Genomic DNA, 18,634 nt, shown 5'->3' on the forward strand with positions numbered 1-18,634 from the left:
TGCCCCTGGCACAGTGCGTCGAGAAGGACTGATGCTTATGCAGCTTCCCCTGATGCAGAGCCTCGGATCACCCTGTGCCACCGAGGACACTGCGAAATCAGTGTCTCCCTGGTGTCGGGTCCGATGTTGACCAGTCCCCAGGGCCTGCTAACAGCGCACAGTGTCGAGGCAGGTGGAGATCCACTCAATGCGGGTGTACTCCCAGTGGTTACTGGTGTTGGATCAGCCATGGAGGTCGATGCCAAATATGAGGGTTCAACCTTCAAAGAGCCAAAAAGCTTCTCCTTTTGAGCCAATCGCACTCTGTGTCCTGGCCTGCATATGAAGACAAAGATCACAAACTGAGGGGTCGTGATCTGACCCAAGGCACCCAATGCACCAGTTGTGTGGATCTATGAGTGAAATAACGCAGCAACATTTAGAGAATTGTTTGAAGCCACTGGGAGCCTTCTGGGACATTGAAAAAAAGAATTTTGGCTAAATTAAACTTCTCAATCTTGAACAATTAAAAAAAAGGGAAGTGTTCAAACTGAGATCAGGGCTGCGATCTAAGCACGCAGATTGTACAGCGCTGCGTAACCCTAGTAGCGCTTTAGAAATGTCAAGTAGTAGTAGTAGCCACCCGCGAAAAATAAAGGAAACCAAAATGAAAAATTTGGAGAAAAATACAAGGAAGAGAAAGGTGAAATTAGGCCTTACCTGCTAATTTTCTTTCCTCTAGATCCTTCAGACCGTTCAAGACGCTTGGGTTATGCACTCCTACCAGCAGAGGGAGACTGAGAACACTAAAACTTCTTATACAAGTAGCCTGTGCAGACCTTCTACTAACCAGTAAAACAGTAACAAAGCAGAGGAACAGAACACCTCCACCTAAACAAAACCACTGAACCCACACTCAGATCTCCTCCCCTTAAGACGGGGGAATTCAACTGCAGATGGGCACAAACGGTACCACAAACTGCCCAAATCACAGGAGCTACTAGAAATATCAGCAACTGAAGTCTAAAGAAATTATCATACTGAACTGTCCGATACACTGGGTGGGCTCTTGAACGGTCTGGAGGATCTAGAGGAAAGAAAATTAGCAGGTAAGGCCTAATTTCACCTTCCTCAGCAATCCTCCAGACCGTTCAAGACGCTTGGGACGTACCAAAGCAGTAAACACATCTAAGGATGGGACCTGCAAAGCCCAGAGGACAGGACTGCAGCTCCAAAACTGGCATCCTCCCTTGCCTGTACATCCACTCTGTGATGTTTGACAAAAGAATGCAGGGAGGACCACACCGCCGCTCTACAAATGTCCACCGGTGGAACAAAACTACTCTCTGCCCAAGAAGCCGCCATCCACCTAGTGGAATGTGCCTTGAGCCCCGCCAGCACCGTATGGCCATGCAATATGTAAGCCGAAGAGATGGCATCCTTCAACCACCGAGCTATAGATGCCTTAGAAGAGGCCGCTCCCTTCTTGGGCCCCCCATGAAGGACAAATAACCTGTCCGAAGACCTGAATTCCTCCGACCTGCGCAAGTAAACCTTCAACACTCTGCGCACATCCAATTTCGCCAAACAAACATGAGAAGCATCCCCCGTCCGGTACCCCAAGACCGGCAACAAAATCACCTGCTTGACATGAAAGGAGGATACCACCTGAGGCAAAAACGAAGGCACTGGACGCAGCGAAACCTTTTCCTTAGAAAACCACAGAAACCTACATGAAAGAGCCTGAAGTTCCGAAATCTTGCGAGCCGACGATATAGCTACCAAAAAGACCACCTTCATAGTAAGGTCTTTTATCAAATAAGACTCCAAGAGCTCAAAAGGAGAACCCGCCAAAGAGTCAAGAACGATATTAAGATCCCACTGAGGAACTACCGGCCACTGAGAAGGATGAAGCAACTTCACCCCCCTCAAAAAAACGGACCTGCCCTGCATCTTACCCCGAAAACACACCAAAGCAGCCAGCTGCACCTTCAAAGATGACAATGAAAGGCCCTTCTCAAAACCATCCTGCAAGAAATCTAAAATGCACGACACAGAAGCTGTCGAAGGGACACACGCCCGGTCCCCACACCAATCTTCAAATATGTGCCACACACGCACATAAGCTAAAGACGTTGAACGTTTGAGAGACTGCAGCATCGTCTGAATCACCTGAGGGGAAAACCCTTTCCTTCTCAACCGTTCCCTCTCAAGGGCCACACCCTAAGAGAGAACCGAGCCGAATCCGGCATGACAATTGGACCCTGACACAACAGCACCGAGCCCCCCAGCCGCAGAGGCTCACCTTCTAACAAGCGCATCAGATCCCCCAACCATGGCCGACGCGGCCAATTCTGAGTCACCAACAACACCGGACCTGCATGACATTCTACCCTCTGTAGGACTCGACCTATCAAGGGCCACGGGGGAAACATGTACAGCAATACCCGCTGAGCCCACGGAAGGACCAATGCATCGATCCCTTCCGCTCGCAGATCCCGACGCCGACTGAAATACCGAGAAACCTGAGCATTCTGTGCCGACGCCATGAGATCCACTACTGGCATTCCCCACTTTAGAACTATCTGGTCGAACACCGACCAGTGCAGAGACCATTCTCCGGTGTCCAACGTGTCTGCTTAGAAAATCCGCGTTCACGTTGTCCACCCCAGCCACGTGCGCCGCCGAAATCTGCACTAGATGCCTTTCCGCCCAACTCATGAGCAGAGCCATCTCGATTGCCAACCGCGGACTCTTTGTACCGCCCTGCCGGTTGACATACGCTACCGCTGTCGCGTTGTCGGACATGACTCTTACCGCCTTTCCTAACACACCTGAGCGAAACGCCAACAGAGCTAGCCGAATCGCCCTCGTCTCCAACCGGTTGCTAGACCACTGAGCTTCCTCCATCGACCACTGCCTCTGAGCGGACCGACCGAGACAGTGAGCTCCCCAGCCCAGCAGACTAGCATCCGTTACCAGAATCACCCACTGAGGAGGTTCCAACGGCATGTCCTTTTTCAGATGGGCTGAGCACGGCCACCACTGGAGACTGCGCCGAGGAGCCCCCCTCAATGCCAACCGCAACTCCAAACTGTGTACCTGAGTAGACCTCCGGGACAACAGAGCCGCCTGAAGCTGACGCATATGCGTCCTGGCCCATGGTACTACCTCTATTATCACTGCCATGAGGCCCAGAACCCGAAGGTACATTCGAACCGTCAGACTCTGAACGGACATTAACAGCCGGACCTGCTGCTGAAGAGAGGCGATCCGAGAATTCGGCAGAAAAACATGACCCACTGCCGTGTCGAACCGCACTCCCAAGTACTCCAGACTGAGATGGGATCAACTGACTTTTGACTACATTCACTACCCATCTGAGTGATTCCAGAAACGCGACCACCTGAGCCGTCGCCGCCACACTGTGAGCCCAAGGCTTCGCCCGGATCAACCAGTCATCCAGATACGGATGCACCAGAACTCCCTGCCTCCGTAAAGCCGCTTCTACCACCCCCATTATCTTGGAGAAGGTGCGTGGAGCCGTTGCCAGACCAAAAGGCAGAGCACAGAACTGAAAGTGCCTCCCTAAACAGCAAAACGAAGGAAATGCTGATGGGCCTCTTGAATCGGCACGTGCAGATACGATTCCGTGAGATCCAGTGACGCGAGAAATTCTCCCTGACGAACAGCCACTATGACCGAGCGCAGAGTCTCCATGCGGAAGGATGGCACCTTGAGCGCCCCATTGAACTTCTTGAGATCTAAAATGGGTCGAAACTGGTCCTTCTTCAGCACCACAAAGTAAATGGAATAACAACCCATTCCCAGCTCGTGCCGAGGAGCGGGTACCACAGCTCCCAACTGGATTAAGCGACCCAGAGTCTCTTGAATAGCCTTTAACTTGACTCGACCGTGACAAGGAGAGGGAAGAAACAGATCTGGCAGCGGGTGCTCGAACTCGAGCACATAACCGTCGCGAACGACCTCCAGCACCCACTGATCTGAAGTAATGAGTCCACCCCTGATAAAACAGACGAAGTCGCGCCCCAACCTTCACCAGAGGCTGGACTCGCACACCTTCATAAGGAAGACTTATTACCATTTCCAGCACCTCCGGAGGAGTCCCGAACTCCTCGACGACCCCCTCGAAAGGACTGCGTCTGCTGGAAAAAATGGCTTTTAGAAGGAGACACAAATCTGCCCGGCCTGCACTGCCTTGCGTCCTTAAACCGACCTCTAGCCGAACCACCTCGACTAGCCGCCTTAGGCCGTAACTCCGGCAACCGTGAGACCTTGGTATCCCCAAGACCACTTATCAGTTTATCCAAGTCCTCTCCAAACAACATAGAACCTTTGAAAGGAAGAGAACACAACTTTGCTTTAGAGGCCGCATCTGCCACCCAGCCCCTAATCCAAAGAGCTCTGCGAGCCATCACCGCCACAGCCATATTCTTAGCCGAAGCCCTTAGCAAATCATAAAGGGTGTCCGCCAAAAACGAAGACCCCATCTCCAATTTGGCCAGGTCCTGAACCAAACCAGTCCTGTCTACGCAGGCTCATCCAAGAGCTTCTCCGCCCAACGGGAACAAGCTCTGACTACCAAGCCCCCACACACAGGCTTGCAAGGCCAAAGCCGACAAATCAAAGCTGCGCTTCAGAAAGGACTTTAGCTTCCTATCCACCGGAATGGCCGTAGCCTTAGTAACCGCTGTAACCACAGCATCCACAGTAGGTGGTTTCAGCAGGGCCAAATCTTCCGGAGGCAAGGGATACAGCCGCGCCATAGCCCTAGACACCTTACAAGAAGCCTCCGGCACAGACCATTCCTGAAAAACCATGTCTCTAATGTCTGAATTCATGGGAAAGGAACAGGAGGCTCTCCGAATCCCCTTAACCAAGAGATCTACCTGGGGTCCCTCCGCAGAGGGAGTGGCCGCCGGAGCAAACTTCAAAGTAGAGATCACCTCCCCTTCCCCATTTTGATGAAATCTTTCCTTTAAAAAATTTTCCTTTTTTACAGTGGGGCTGGACTCACTCTTCAGTTGTCTTGTCTAGCGCTTGCTACTGTTTGTGTAATGTTTTATTTTCTGTAAAAACTATGCATGTAAAATAAAAATGTGAAATTTAAAAAAAAAAAAAAAAGTAGAGATCACCTGATCAATGAGCTCTAACAACTCCTCCTTATGAAAAATGCAAACCAAAGAATCTTCCCCAGGCCTTAGCCCATCCTGATCCTCAGACACATCTAAGAGATCCTCCTATCCTGGGTCTCTCCAAACATCTGACCCAGGCAGAGAAAGTATCTCCATAGGCTCCGAAATATCCACCCGTGGGCGCTTAACTCCCACTGAGCTAGCAGCCTCCGGGGAACAGGAACAAACAGCCTGAGAGGGGCCCGCTCTCCAGGCATTATACAGAGACCAAACAAACTCAGGGGGGAAGCCCCCTCCCCGACGCTGCTCAAGCCCCAACAACACTTCCCGCAGTCTCTGCGACAGACCCCCCTCGCTCCCGAGGTGGCAGGTCCATCGCGTGATCCGCGGCTAAACTAGGCGCGCTTCCCGCCACACACGGGTCCCCCGGCGCCAGTACGGAATTCGCGGCCAAAAGGGCTGCGCTTCCCGCCAAAAACGGCTCCGTCAAGGACGACCCAAGACGCGCAACCAAATGGCTGCGTTTCCCGCCAAAACCGGCCCCGCTGTTGCCGGCCCAGAATGTGCGGTCAAATCGCCGCCCAACACCTCCGCCGACTCAGGGGAAAGCACGGGGGGCAAGAGCGCCAACAACGTAGGCTCCCCACAAAATTTACATTGGCCACCTTTCACTTCAACGCCTCGCTTCGCGCAAAACCGACACCTCGCCGGCTTAGACAAAATGGCCGCGAACACAATAAAAACAAACAGTTGCTTTGTGCTCTGACAGACTAATAGGCAAAACCGCCTAAGGCAAAAACGCCCTTGAAGACGTTTTATCTCTGGACTGCCACAAGAACGTCAAAATAGCCGCCTTTTAAAAACAGTTATTTATTTATACCTCGTTGCTGATGCCTAAACGCCTCAAGGGTACAGACGAGGTCTGTAGCCGAGGTCAAGCAGTCCTCCAGAGGAAGAGCACAGGGGGAGGGACCCGGCCACCCGGGTGTGACACCCCACAGGGAATAAGAAGCCCTTTAGGACTTACACCCTGTAATAGAGATCCAAGTGTAGGCTAACATTTACAACCCAACCTAGAAATCCCAAACGGGCCTACCAGACTGAGTACACTGCACAGGCTGCACACATCCACCCTCTGCTGAGACTGAGAAAATACTGGTTAGGAGAAGGTCTGCACAGGCTACTTGTATAAGAAGTTTTAGTGTTCGCAGACTCCCTCTGCTGGTAGGAGTGCATAACCCAAGCGTCTTGAACGGTCTGGAGGATTGCTGAGGAAACCTACATTACCCAAACTGTAAAGGGCTAAAATATAAAACAACTCACGCATCTAGCTTCTACTACATGAGCGCACAACTATGGAATGGACTCCCGTATGCAGTGAAAACAATACATGACCACCTAAATTTCAGGAAATCACTGAAAACCCTCCTCTTCAAATAAAGCTTATCCCACCAATCCAACATAAATCCCCACACCCAGCAACACAAGATAATCTATAATCGCATTGGACAATCTATTATCCTCTACCCCATGATGCCTATACACTTCTACCTGTGACCATAACACAACCTTGTATTTGTTATCAACCGTAATGGCAATCGCCATTACGATACTTTGTAAGCCACATTGAGCCTGCAAATAGGTGGGAAAATGTGGGGTATAAATGTAACAAATACATAAATATATGTACTTGGTTTGCAAACCACCTAGATGTTCCTTGTGTTAGTGCAGTATAACTAAATTCCAATAAATAACATCCTCAGTGAAAAGGGAAGCTCATGACACTGCTCTCAGCATGGAGTTCATTTCTAAACAAGCAGGGTAGCTATACTTAAAAGACCTTTTGGGACTGGACTGTCAATCACTAATAGCTCTTCATGGTGAAGGAGGTGTTCCAACAAAATAATTTACATTCAACTTTTAGGACAAAAGCATGGAGTGACTGCTTAAGTTGCTGGTACACTAGAAAGCTTCCACCCACCACCAAACCCCATCCACCCTGGCAAACACCTCACACTCTGCCTTCCCCTGTGGTTCCCTCCCTTCCTTACCAAGTAGCCCCCCTGAACACCCTCCCCACCTCTTTCTCTGAGCCCATTCATCACCTATTTGGGTATCATAAAACTTCTGAATAATAAACATCTAAAATAAATTAGGAATCCCTGAATTACTGTTTCACACACAATTCTCTTCAACACTAAGTCCTCTTTAGAGTGCAAAAAAGCACGCATTGCAATGAAATTTAAATTGTGTCATCTAATTATATGTATGCTATAAAACTTCTTCCTGGTTGGTGAAGGTAGCAAACCTTTACCCAATGGTCTTGAATTACACACACACAAAAAAAAAAAAAAATCACATAGTGCTCATCTTACGAAGCAAAGATATTTTTTTTTGTGTGCAAGATTATCAGGTTCAAGATCAAAGTACCTCACCTTGAAGTTGGTCAGCTCAGAGTCCTTCTGTTTCAAGATTTCTGTCATGTAATCTATCAGATGCAGACCGAATGCATTCTTTGTGGTGATTTTCTGTGACAAAAAGAATAAGGTTATTTTTCTGATATCCAAAGCCTTCTATACATGGAAATCTAGATTTAAAGAATAAAACTATAATGATGTCCTTTAAATAGCAATGGAAGCCTGATTTGAGACAAGAAAACTGTGCATTTTTCTTTCTTGCCCTCTATTTACGGAATATTTTGCCATTATATATACGTAATAAATAAATTTGAAATCTGCTTTAAAGACTGCTTTTTCAGCAAGCCTACTCCCCCAGTGCTCAGTAGGCTGCAACTGCACGGTACACCACTTTCTTTTCTCTTTTGTTGATTGAATGATTTCTGTCCTGTCGTATATGTGGAGTTCTTTTCTATTTGTAAGTTTGTTTGTAAACCGCTTAGCCCTACCCGACAGATTTTACTTATTTAAGTACATAAATAATACCATACTGGGTAAAGACCAAAGGCCCGTCAAGCCCAGCATCCTGTCCCCGACAGCGGCCAATCCAGGTCAAGGGCACCTGGCAGCTTCCCAAACGTACAAACATTCTATACATGTTATTCCCGAAATTGTGGATTTTTCCCAAGTCCATTTAGTAGCAGTCTATGGACTTGTCCTTTAGGAAACCGTCCAAACACTTTTTAAACTCTGCCAAGCTAACCGCCTTCACCATGTTCTCCAGCAACAAATGAGAAAATTAGGTTCTTACCATGATAATTTTCTTTCCGTTAGTCATAGCAGATGAAGCCATTACGTATGGGTTGTGTCCATCAACCAGCAAGGGGAGATAGAGAGCACTCAACTTTTCACAGTGCCTCATGGCCAGCTAGCTCCACTGCCTCTTCAGTATTTGAAGCTTCCAAAGCAGTATGGCAAACCGCAATGGGAATAACATGAACTTTCCTCACAGCGAACGATGGCCCCCTTAACAAGGGCATAAACTCAAAGAAAAGGAGGGAATGAACTCATCCTCCTGGAGGGAATAAACTCGCCCTCCACTTTGTATAAACGGAGGGAATACTTGCATCCTCCTGGAGGGAATAAAAACTCATCCTCTCAAAACATGAACTGGAGGGAATGAACTCATCCTCCTATCACTGTAACAAGAATCCTGAAGACTGTTTTCAGACTCCCCAAGGAAGGAATATAACTTCAGGAAACAAGAACAGCACCTAAAATCAGAATCACTGCAACACAATCAATCATACAGGGAGGGCTTATGGCTTCATCTGCTATGTCTAAAGGAAAGAAAATTATCATGGTAAGAACCTAATTTTCCCTTCCTTGTCATCAAGCAGATGAAGCCATTACGTATGGGATGTAACAAAGCAATCCCTAAATAGGGTGGGAACAAGCCACACCACGCGCTAGCACCTGTGCTCCCAAAACGCGCATCCCTCCTGGCAGCCACATCCAGCCTGTAATGTCGGGCGAAAGAGAGCTTAGAAGCCCATGTTGCAGCACTGCAAATCTCATAAAGAGATAGTGCTCCAGTTTCCGCCCAGGAAGAGGAAATCGTTCTTGTGGAATGTGCCTTAAAGGCTTCAGGCGGAGCCCGGCCAGACAGCAGATATGCTGAAAAGATAGCTTCTTTGAACCAACGTGCAATAGTGGCTTTAGACGCTGAAGACCCTCTGCGAGGACCTGCAAACAGCACAAAAAGATGATCAGAGGTCCTGAAAGAATTTGTAATTCGCAGATACTGCAACAGAGTCCCACGCACATCCAAAAGGTGCAACTGCCCAAATGAATCTGGAAACTCCTCCTCAACAAAGGAGGGAAGAAAAACAGGCTGGTTTAGGTGAAACGCTGAAACCACCTTAGGCATGAAGGCACGGTCCGAACCGTGACCCCTGACTCTGAGAATTGCAGAAAAGGGTCTCTACAGGACAGCGCCTGGAGCTCTGACACCCGTCTCGCTGAGGTAATGGCCACTTAAAAGACGGCCTTCAGTGTCAAATCTTTCTCTGAAGCACGCCGAAGCGGTTCAAAGGGAGCCCCCTGAAGGGCCTTCAATACTAACCCCAGGTTCCAAGCTGGACAAGGTGCCCGCACGGGAGGACGGAGCCGAAGCACTCCTCTAAGAAACCGTGCCACATCTGGATAAGCAGCTAAGGACACGCCTTCAACCTTGCCACGCAGGGAGGCCAATGCTGCCACTTGCACCCGCAGGGAATTATAGGTCAAGCCTTTGTGTACACAATCCTGCAAAAAGTCCAGAATCGGCGAGACAGGAGCCCGCAACGGAGAAAGCGCTCTTGAAACACACCAGACTTCAAAATGGCGCCAAATCCTGGCATAAGCCACGGAAGTGGAGCGCTTACGGGCCTGCAGGAGAGTGGAAATTACCTTATTTGAGTAGCCTTTATCTCTCAATTGTGCCCTCTCAATCGTCATGCCATAAGACCAAAGCGGCAGGCGTCCTCCATGGCCACCGGACCCTGTGACAACAGGTGCGGAACCAGAGGTAACGGAAAGGGAGCCTCCAACAGCATCTGTCGGAGGTCCGCATACCAAGGCCTCCTGGGCCAATCCGGGGCGATGAGCACCACTTCTCCTGGATGCAGCCAAATCCGCAGGAGCACTCGCCCTATCAAGGGCCACAGAGGGAAGACATACAGCAAGCCCAGGGGCCAGGGTTGAGCCAAGGCATCCAACCCGGCAGAGCGAGGATCCCTCCGTCTGCTGAAGAAGCACGGTACTTTGGCATTGGAACTGGTCGCCATAAGATCCATCACTGGCTTGACCCATTTGGCACATATCTGCAGGAATACATCGTCTGTTAGTTCCCACTCCGCTGGATCGATCTGATGCCTGCTTAGATAGTCGGCTTGCACGTTGCTCTGACATGCAATGTGAACTGCTGACAGGGACTGTAGATGCAGCTTGGCCTGCGCGGCTAGAGCTCTGCACTGAGTGCCGCCTTGTCGATTTATGTAGGCCACTGCTGTCGTGTTGTCCGACATCACTCTGACAGCCAATCCTTCCAGGGTCACTTGAAAGGCCAGAAACGCCTGAAACACCGCTTTCAACTCCAGGCGGTTGATGGACCACTCCGACTCGTCGGGCGTCCACAGACCCTGGGCATGCTTCCCCTGGCAATGTGCCACCCAGCCCTTCAGGCTGGCATCTGTCACCACTCCGGGAGTGCCAGCGGCATTCCCCGCCGCAACATGCTGTCCGAGAGCCACCACTCCATACTGAGGCGGGCTGCAGGGAGCCAAGAAAGTCTGCACTGATAATCCTGAGATACTGGAGACCATCGTTGAAGTAGAGAATACTGTAGAGGTCTCAGGTGCGCTCTCGCCCATGGCACCACTTCCAAGGTGGCCGTCATCGATCCCAACAGCTGGACAATGTCCCAAGCTCACGGGCGGGGCATCCTTAGGAGCAGACGGACCTGATTCTGAAGCTTGCACCGCCTTTGCTCGGGAAGACACACATAGCCCGAGGCTGTGTCGAACCTGGCCCCCAAATATTCTAGAGATTGCGAGGGGGCCACTGCTACAGCCATTTGTTTTGCCGAAGTTCTGACCATATCATAAAGGGCGTCAGCCAAAAAGGACAAGGCCGACTCCATCCGCACGGAGCCACTTCAGATAAGGTCTCTGCTCCATCACCGGGCTGTTCCACTGCCTGCTGTAACCAAGCCAGGCAGGCTCTAGCAACATAACAACTTAATGCAGACGCCCGAACAGTGAGACCTGCCAAATCAAAGGACCGCTTCAGAGCTGAATCAAGCCTGCGGTCTTGAATATCCTTCAGGGCAACACCTCCTTCAACAGGGAGGGTAGTTCTCTTTGTCACAGCCGTGACCAGGGCATCCACTTTAGGCATTGCAAAGCGAGCCAAATGTTCCTCACTCAGTGAGTATAATTGCCCCATAGCCTTGGCAACCTTCAAAGGTCTCTCGGGGTCAGCCCACTGAGCCGAAATAAGCTCTTGGATGGAGTCATGCAAAGGAAAGGCTCGAGCAGGCTTTCTGGTACTAGCCATCCTTGGATTAACAGAGGAGGCTGTGCCACTCCCAGGATCTTTGATCGAGAGGGCTTGTAAGGCATCTGAAATAAGGGCTGGCAGCTCCTCGCGGTGGAAAATCCTCACCGCAGACGGATCATCAAGCTCCTGTGGCAATTCTGCACCCGACTCTGGCTCCTCAGCCCAAGAAGTTCTGCCAGACCCCTCAGAATCCTCATAGCCCGACCACGGGGGGGGGGGGGGGGGGGGGGGGGGGGAGCGCCACACTCAGAAGGGGAATTAGCCCTTCTGCGTTTATCATGAGAATAAGAAACAGGCAAAGCCAACTCCAAAAGGCCAAGATCCACTGGAGGGGGCAGGCAGAGGGTCCGAAGATCCCTGTGGAACAGCTCTTTTAAGCAAATACGCCCTATGCAGCATTAAAACAAAATCAGGGAGAAAACCGCTCCCTGACCGCCCAGATCCTGCCCAGGGCTACCAGCTCTATTATTAGCCTCACTCAGAGGACCCACCCCGGATTCAGGGCTCTCCGTCGCAACGGAGGCTGCGCCATGTGGAAATCCAAAATGGCGTCCGCTGCCAGCTCAGAGCGCAACAGATCGCCGCTCGCCATGCTCGGGCTGGCTCTACCGTCTGTACAGCACGAATTACAGAGCCCCACTGCTGATTTGCACTTGCCACATTTAGAACAGCGCTTTACAGTCGCCGCAGCCATCGCCGAAAAACGGCGGTAAAATTCAAAAATGGCGGTTCGCGCCAAAAACGTCCCGATCACGGGCCCACCCCGGAGGAGTCAGAAAACACTCTTACCTCACTAGACCGAGTATCACAGCTCCGGTCCTGCAGAAGAATCTCAAGAAAAAAAACCTCTTTTCCAAGATCGCTGCGCTAAAGCATGACACGACTTTATTTATTTATTTATTTTTTAACGCTGTGAGGAAAGCAGAGGCAAAAAGAGGTAAATAAAAACACTCTGGAGGCTCAGATAAGTGGGAAAGGCAGGGAAAGGCGAACCAATGTGCCTGCATCCACTGAGTGGGAAAGGACAGGGAAAAGCAAGCTAATATGTCCACATCCACGGGGGCATGGGTAAGGCAGGGATAGGGCTGACCTATGTGTCTTCAAAGTGAAGCTGCTATAGCCTCTAACACCCCGGCTAACAACTGGCAAGCCAGGAGCCACCCCCAGGCAGATTTTTGATGGCGCTCGAAGAAGCTGCAGCCACCCTGCTTGGGGAGATAGAGAATACTGAAGAGGCAGTGGAGCTAGCTGGCCATGAGGCACTGTGAAAAGTTGAGTGCTCTCTATCTCCCCCTGCTGGTTGATGGACACAACCCATACGTAATGGCTTCATCTGCTTGATGACAAGGAAATGCTAGATTCCAACACTCTCTATCCCTCTTGTGTGCTGTTTGTGAAAACAGTAAACCTTAATCTTCACTGCTCTGCTAATGAAGGAATTTCCTGAGGAGAAGAAACAAAAAACTGTTTAACCTCCTCAGGGAATCTAAACTGTTCACTTTGAACAACAGAGCCCCCCCCCCCCACATAATGTTTCCCAGGAGGGTCCACAGGCTCAGCTTTATGAAGGAGAAAAGCCTTGTACTACTGAAGCACAAATTCAGGAAGAAACCTCCTTCCCCCGCTGGCAGCACGGATGGCTGTGGAACAGAAACAGGCTCAAAAACCAAAGGGGCGTGTGAAACAACCAGCGAGGATACATTCAAAATGGCGGCGTTTCCCGCCAAAAACAGGAGCAAAGGAGACACGATCACCTGCCCAACTTAAAGAACGGACCACCCTGACTAATGGTACCGATGACTGCCCAATCACAGTACCCTGGTTTCTGAGGAGCGATACCAAAACGGCAAACTCTACTCACTCCTAAAGCCCGCTGCTGACAGACGGCACAGAAGCGGAATTTCCCCAACATTGCTAAGGGGAAAATAAACACAAAACAGCTGAGCATTTAACAGCTGATTGGATCGCAGCAAACCGCTCCGGAGCTGCCCTGCTCACTGTTACTGCCCAGAAACGGCTCTGCCAGGAGCAGACTGGGGGGGCTCTCGCCTTTTTTTTTTTTATTATTTTTTTTTTTTTTTTAACTCTTGCTTATAAGAGCAGCTGCCTCTCCCTGCCTCTACAGTTCTTACTACAAAGAGCTGGAGGAACTTCACATAGTCAGACTGTTCCTGACAACAGACTGCTATTTAAAGCATTCAAAATTAAAATCATGCTTTTTCTTCAGGGAGGAACAGGGGGGAGGGACTCGGCCTTCCGAGTGTGGCACCCCCGAGGCTCTGAGGGACCCCCACGGGTTTCAGGCTTCCAAGAGCAGGTTTTTGTTATATATATATATCCTTAAAAATGCACAGGGACACAGAAGAAAATTATACCAACACTTAAAAACTAATCAAGGACTTCCAGTGGAACCGAGCAGCAAGATGGCCGCTGCTCAGTGAGCTCCATCGAGCCAGAGCTACAGCCCCGCCGAAATGGCGCAGAACCTGCACTAAAACTAAAAATCAGCAGTGCTCAAACTCCGGATCACACGAGCAAGGCAGTTGCAGAACTCCAGCAGCCCGAACGCCGGCGGTGAGAGAACCGCAGCGCGAATGCCGGATTTCAAGATGGCGCGGGAAAAATGAGCGACGGCACAACCCCAGAAGACAAGCAGCACAGTGAATGGCGAGCGACTGGAGGGGGCACCTGAGAGAGAGCAAGCGTGGAGGGTGACCGAACCGAGAGACAAACGAATTGTTCACCTACCCCCGCTTCTCCTTGAGTGTTGAGGCCCGAGATCAACGGTCCTGTGCAGGGGCGCGCCCAAAGCTGGAGGACAGCCAATAAAGGAACATACCGGACCCAGGAGAAGGCGCGAAGCTCACTTAGTAGCCGATCGGAGGGCCTGGAAGAGGGTAGCCCCGGATATGGATAACGCCAAACGGGCGGCACGGGATAATAATAGGGTGCACGCCATAAAGCTAGATCGGGCTTGAAGTCTTTGCCTCGCAGCACAGCAAAACCCCCCTGTAAGCAGCTGAATTGGCTCATGAGACAAAAGAGCCAAACAGTGTACGTTACACGGTGCGGGAAGGCCACATCATTATACAGACTGTTCAAACGAAAGACTTAAAGTGGAACATACTCTCAGCCCTAATTAGCTGGGGGCTGAGACGGATTAAGGGAAAGGCTTGCGCAACTTATGGAGCCTTTCTTACAGCCCATGCCAGCAGGAACAACCCGCAGAGGAACAAAATTTGACAAAGGGAAAATCTCACCCCTCAAACCAGGTGTAAAGATGGCGGAGGGGAAACAGGAAGAAGCGGGGGAGTTCAGCGAAAAACAGTTAGCGCAAATTATGATGGCCGTCTGCGCAGCCTTAAACCCGAGATTTGATCTGCTGGCGAGTCAACTAAAACACTTAGAAACTTTTAGGTTTGACACTGAAAAGAGACTGGGAGAAGTGGAACAACGGATTTCGACCGAAGAAGACAAAAGGTCACAGAACGAGCAAGAACTTTCCCGATTGACGGAACAACTGAAGGCACAGCAAGACAAAATGGAGGACATGGAAAATAGAGCAAGAAGATGTAATCTGAGGCTTGTGGGAATACCGGAAAACATTCCGGAACAATCCCTAGGAACTATATTAGAGCAGTGGCTGAAAAAAGAGCTGGCCTTAACACTATGCATAGAGCGTGCTCACAGGTTGGGCAGACGAACACAAGGTCAGATGAGGCCGAGGATTGTTATCATCAAAATCTTCAACTACCTTCATAAAGAAGAAATTTTGCGGGGATATCGTTCGAAGCGAGAATCACTAGCCTATGACGGCTCCCCGGTAAAGATCTTTCAAGACTATTCAGCAGGAGTCCAAGACCAAAGGCGCCGATTCCACCCCGTGTGCATCACTGGTACAGAAGACAACCCGATTCATGGTGTTGTATCCAGCAGTCTTGAAGATCCAACATGGACAAAAATGGCAGACTTTCAAAACAGCTCAGGAAGCACAACGGTTCATAGACACTGAGCTGAATGTGCCGGAGGACTGACAACTGAGTGCCAGGCTGCTCTGACAAATAATGTAGAGGATGCCAATTGCAGTTGATTGTCGCTTCACCGGTGGGTGGAAGCAACGGGTAAGAATAAAAAGGTTTAAGTTGGAATGTACTACTGTTTATATTATGCTGGAGATGGTTATAAATCAGTTCAGAGTTAGGCACTAAGTTTGTAAAGTTATTCAGGCCGGGCCCATTAGAGGGACACGGGACCCGAATACGGAGTGCACTAATAAGGAGAAGTGGGGTCAAACATACAAAGTAGGTTCAACGCTGCCAGGGACTATAGACTGGTAGTAGAAGTTAACACGAAAGGGAAGGGAAAGGAGGGGTGGGAGGGAGGGCCATGGGCGGGACGAGGGAAGGGGAACACAAGATAGCAATGCCACAAAGCACGAACAACAACAGGAGTCATGCCATCTAGAGATCGACAATAATACAGAGATTACAGAACAGTCTAGCAAAGTCGATCCAAAGGTGAATCCTAAGCTTCAAGTGGACCATAGGGAGACCAATAAGGAGAGCCAGGGGAAGGGCTGGGACCCAGGGCCTCCAAATCAGCAAAGGCAATTGAGAAGTCATAGTCTCCCACTGAACTACACACTGTAGAATAACTACCTGGAACATGGGAGGTATAACCTCCCCGATCAAGAGGAAAAAGATTCTGGTTCACCTAAAGCGCATACATGCAGATATTGCATGCCTACAAGAAACCAGGTTAACAGACCAGGAACATGAGAAACTTGCCCGGGAATGGGTGGGACAGATCCTCTATGCATCATCAGATGGCCGTAGAGGAGGAGTGGCGATTTGCTTACACAAGAATCTAGCTTATTCTGCTGAAAAGATTCTACAAGACACTAAGGGGCGATATTTATTGGTTAAGCTGTGGTTTCAGGGCAGGGAATTATATATATTGAATGTTTATGCCCCCACCCCAGCGGAGCGCTCCTTTTTTCCTGAGCTGGTAAAACGTATGCTCCCTTATCAGGGAAAGCCACTGATTATTGTGGGAGATATGAACAGCCTGCTGGACCCAACGATAGATTGTACATGGGTTCGTGGGGAGCAAGATACTGAAAGAATTTAGGGACTCTCTCTCTGCGGTAGATGCCTGGAGGGTCTTACACCCCGAGACTCGAGATTACACTCATAGGTCCCGGGCGCATGGCACTTGGAGTAGATTAGACTATGTTTTCATGACAACAGATCTCTTCCCCAACGTAAGAGAGGCACAAACAACAGAAATAATGATTTCAGATCACACCCCAGTGTGGGCAGATTTAGGGGCCCCCAAAGAATATTTAAAGGCCAGAGGATGGAGATTTCCAAGTCATCTGGTAAAAGATAAGTCCTTTCAAGAGTTCCTAATTGCAAAATGGGAAGAATTTATATCGTATAATAAGGACCATATGTCTAACCCGCAGCTATTTTGGTGCACGGGAAAGGCAGTATTAAGGGGGGATATAATAGCATATGTGTCAGCTAGGCAGAGAAAAAACGCTATGAACCTTGTAACGCTAGAAAAACAGATGCAAAAGGCCAAACGCCGTTATGCGGCACGAGCAACAGAAGCCAATAAAGAGGCATATTTAGCGGTTCAGGCAGCAATAAATTCACTCCTACATGAACAAACGCAAAGGAACCAACTCTACCAAAAATACAGGTTTTATAGATTTGGGAACAGAGTGGGGGGACTTCTGTCAAGACTAATACAGAGCAAAAGGGGGAATAGGACAATCCCGACCCTGAAGGATAAACAGGGGAACATTACAAACGCTCCAGATAAGATAATACAGTTGTTGCAGGAACACTTCAAAGAATTATATGTTGCAGGCCCACATAGGGAAGGGACAGAGATAAGAGAATTCCTTCAACGGGCAGATATGCCACAATTAGGACCAGATGATGTCTCTCTTCTGGAGGCACCCATCCAGCCCCGGGAGCTACAAGAAGCGATAAAAAGTTTAAAACCATTCTTGGCGCCGGGTGTGGATGGGTACACAGGGGAATTCTACAAGCTAATGCAGGCAGCCCTGATAGGCCCACTCTTTGCCTACCACCAGGCTATCATCCAAGATGGGCAAGTTCCTCAATATGAAAACACTGCGAGTATCTCACTACTATTGAAACCCGGAAAGGCAGCGGACGAGTCAGAGTCATATAGACCTATATCCTTAATCAATGTAGATATCAAATTACTAGTGAAAATACTGGCAAAACGTTTAGCGAGGTGCCTGCCAACTATTATTGACCCCGCACAGGTGGGTTTTATTCCAGGGAGGCACTCAGTGCTCCACGTGCGGAGAGCTCTGTTGGCAATGGCCCACAGCCGCTACCAGCATATTCCAGGACTGGTGGTGAGCTTGGATGCCGCCAAGGCCTTTGATAGAGTGGGATGGAACTTCCTTTTTGAAATAATAGATTGGGTGGGTTTCCCCAGTGAGACACAGCAGGCCATCAAAGCCTTATATACAAACATGTTCGCATACGTAACGGCCAACGGCGGAATATCACAGAGATTTCAGGTGGAGCGGGGAACAAGGCAGGGTTGCCCCCTTCCCCTCTGTTGTTTGATTTGGCGCTAGAGCCTTTATTAAGGTTGCTGAATTCGACGGCAGAGATCAAGGGGTACGGATAGAAGATTGCGAGATACGAGCCTTAGCTTATGCAGACAATATCCTTCTGATCCTCACAGAGCCCCAAGGGTCACTCTTGGCGGCCCTGGAGATCATAGAAGATTATGGCCGATTATCGGGATTTACCCTCAATTATGATAAATCAGGGGCATTACCAGTAGATGACGATACTCGCACACAGTGGAAGGGGGGGGGGGGGGGGTTCCCATAAAGTGGGTGGATTCCAAAATGAAATATTTGGGGGTGTACCTCTCCAGAACCGGGGACTCCCTGTACCGGGATAACATTGACCCGCTGCTGGATATGACCAGATGTAAATTGGC

General features: G+C 49.7%; 1 protein-coding gene across 1 annotated transcript in view; it reads right to left on the reverse strand.

The window, feature by feature from the left end:
- Positions 1–18,634, reverse strand: part of NCAPH (non-SMC condensin I complex subunit H) — a gene marked incomplete in the record, with an annotated part of 295,343 nt that overhangs the window by 252,024 nt on the left and 24,685 nt on the right. Inside the window, 1 exon segment of the mRNA XM_030202485.1 lies at positions 7,571–7,663. Within this exon segment, the coding sequence (XP_030058345.1) occupies positions 7,571–7,663 (93 nt within the window).

This window comes from Microcaecilia unicolor, chromosome 4 (assembly GCF_901765095.1).
Source record: "Microcaecilia unicolor chromosome 4, aMicUni1.1, whole genome shotgun sequence".
Classification (NCBI taxonomy): domain Eukaryota; kingdom Metazoa; phylum Chordata; class Amphibia; order Gymnophiona; family Siphonopidae; genus Microcaecilia; species Microcaecilia unicolor.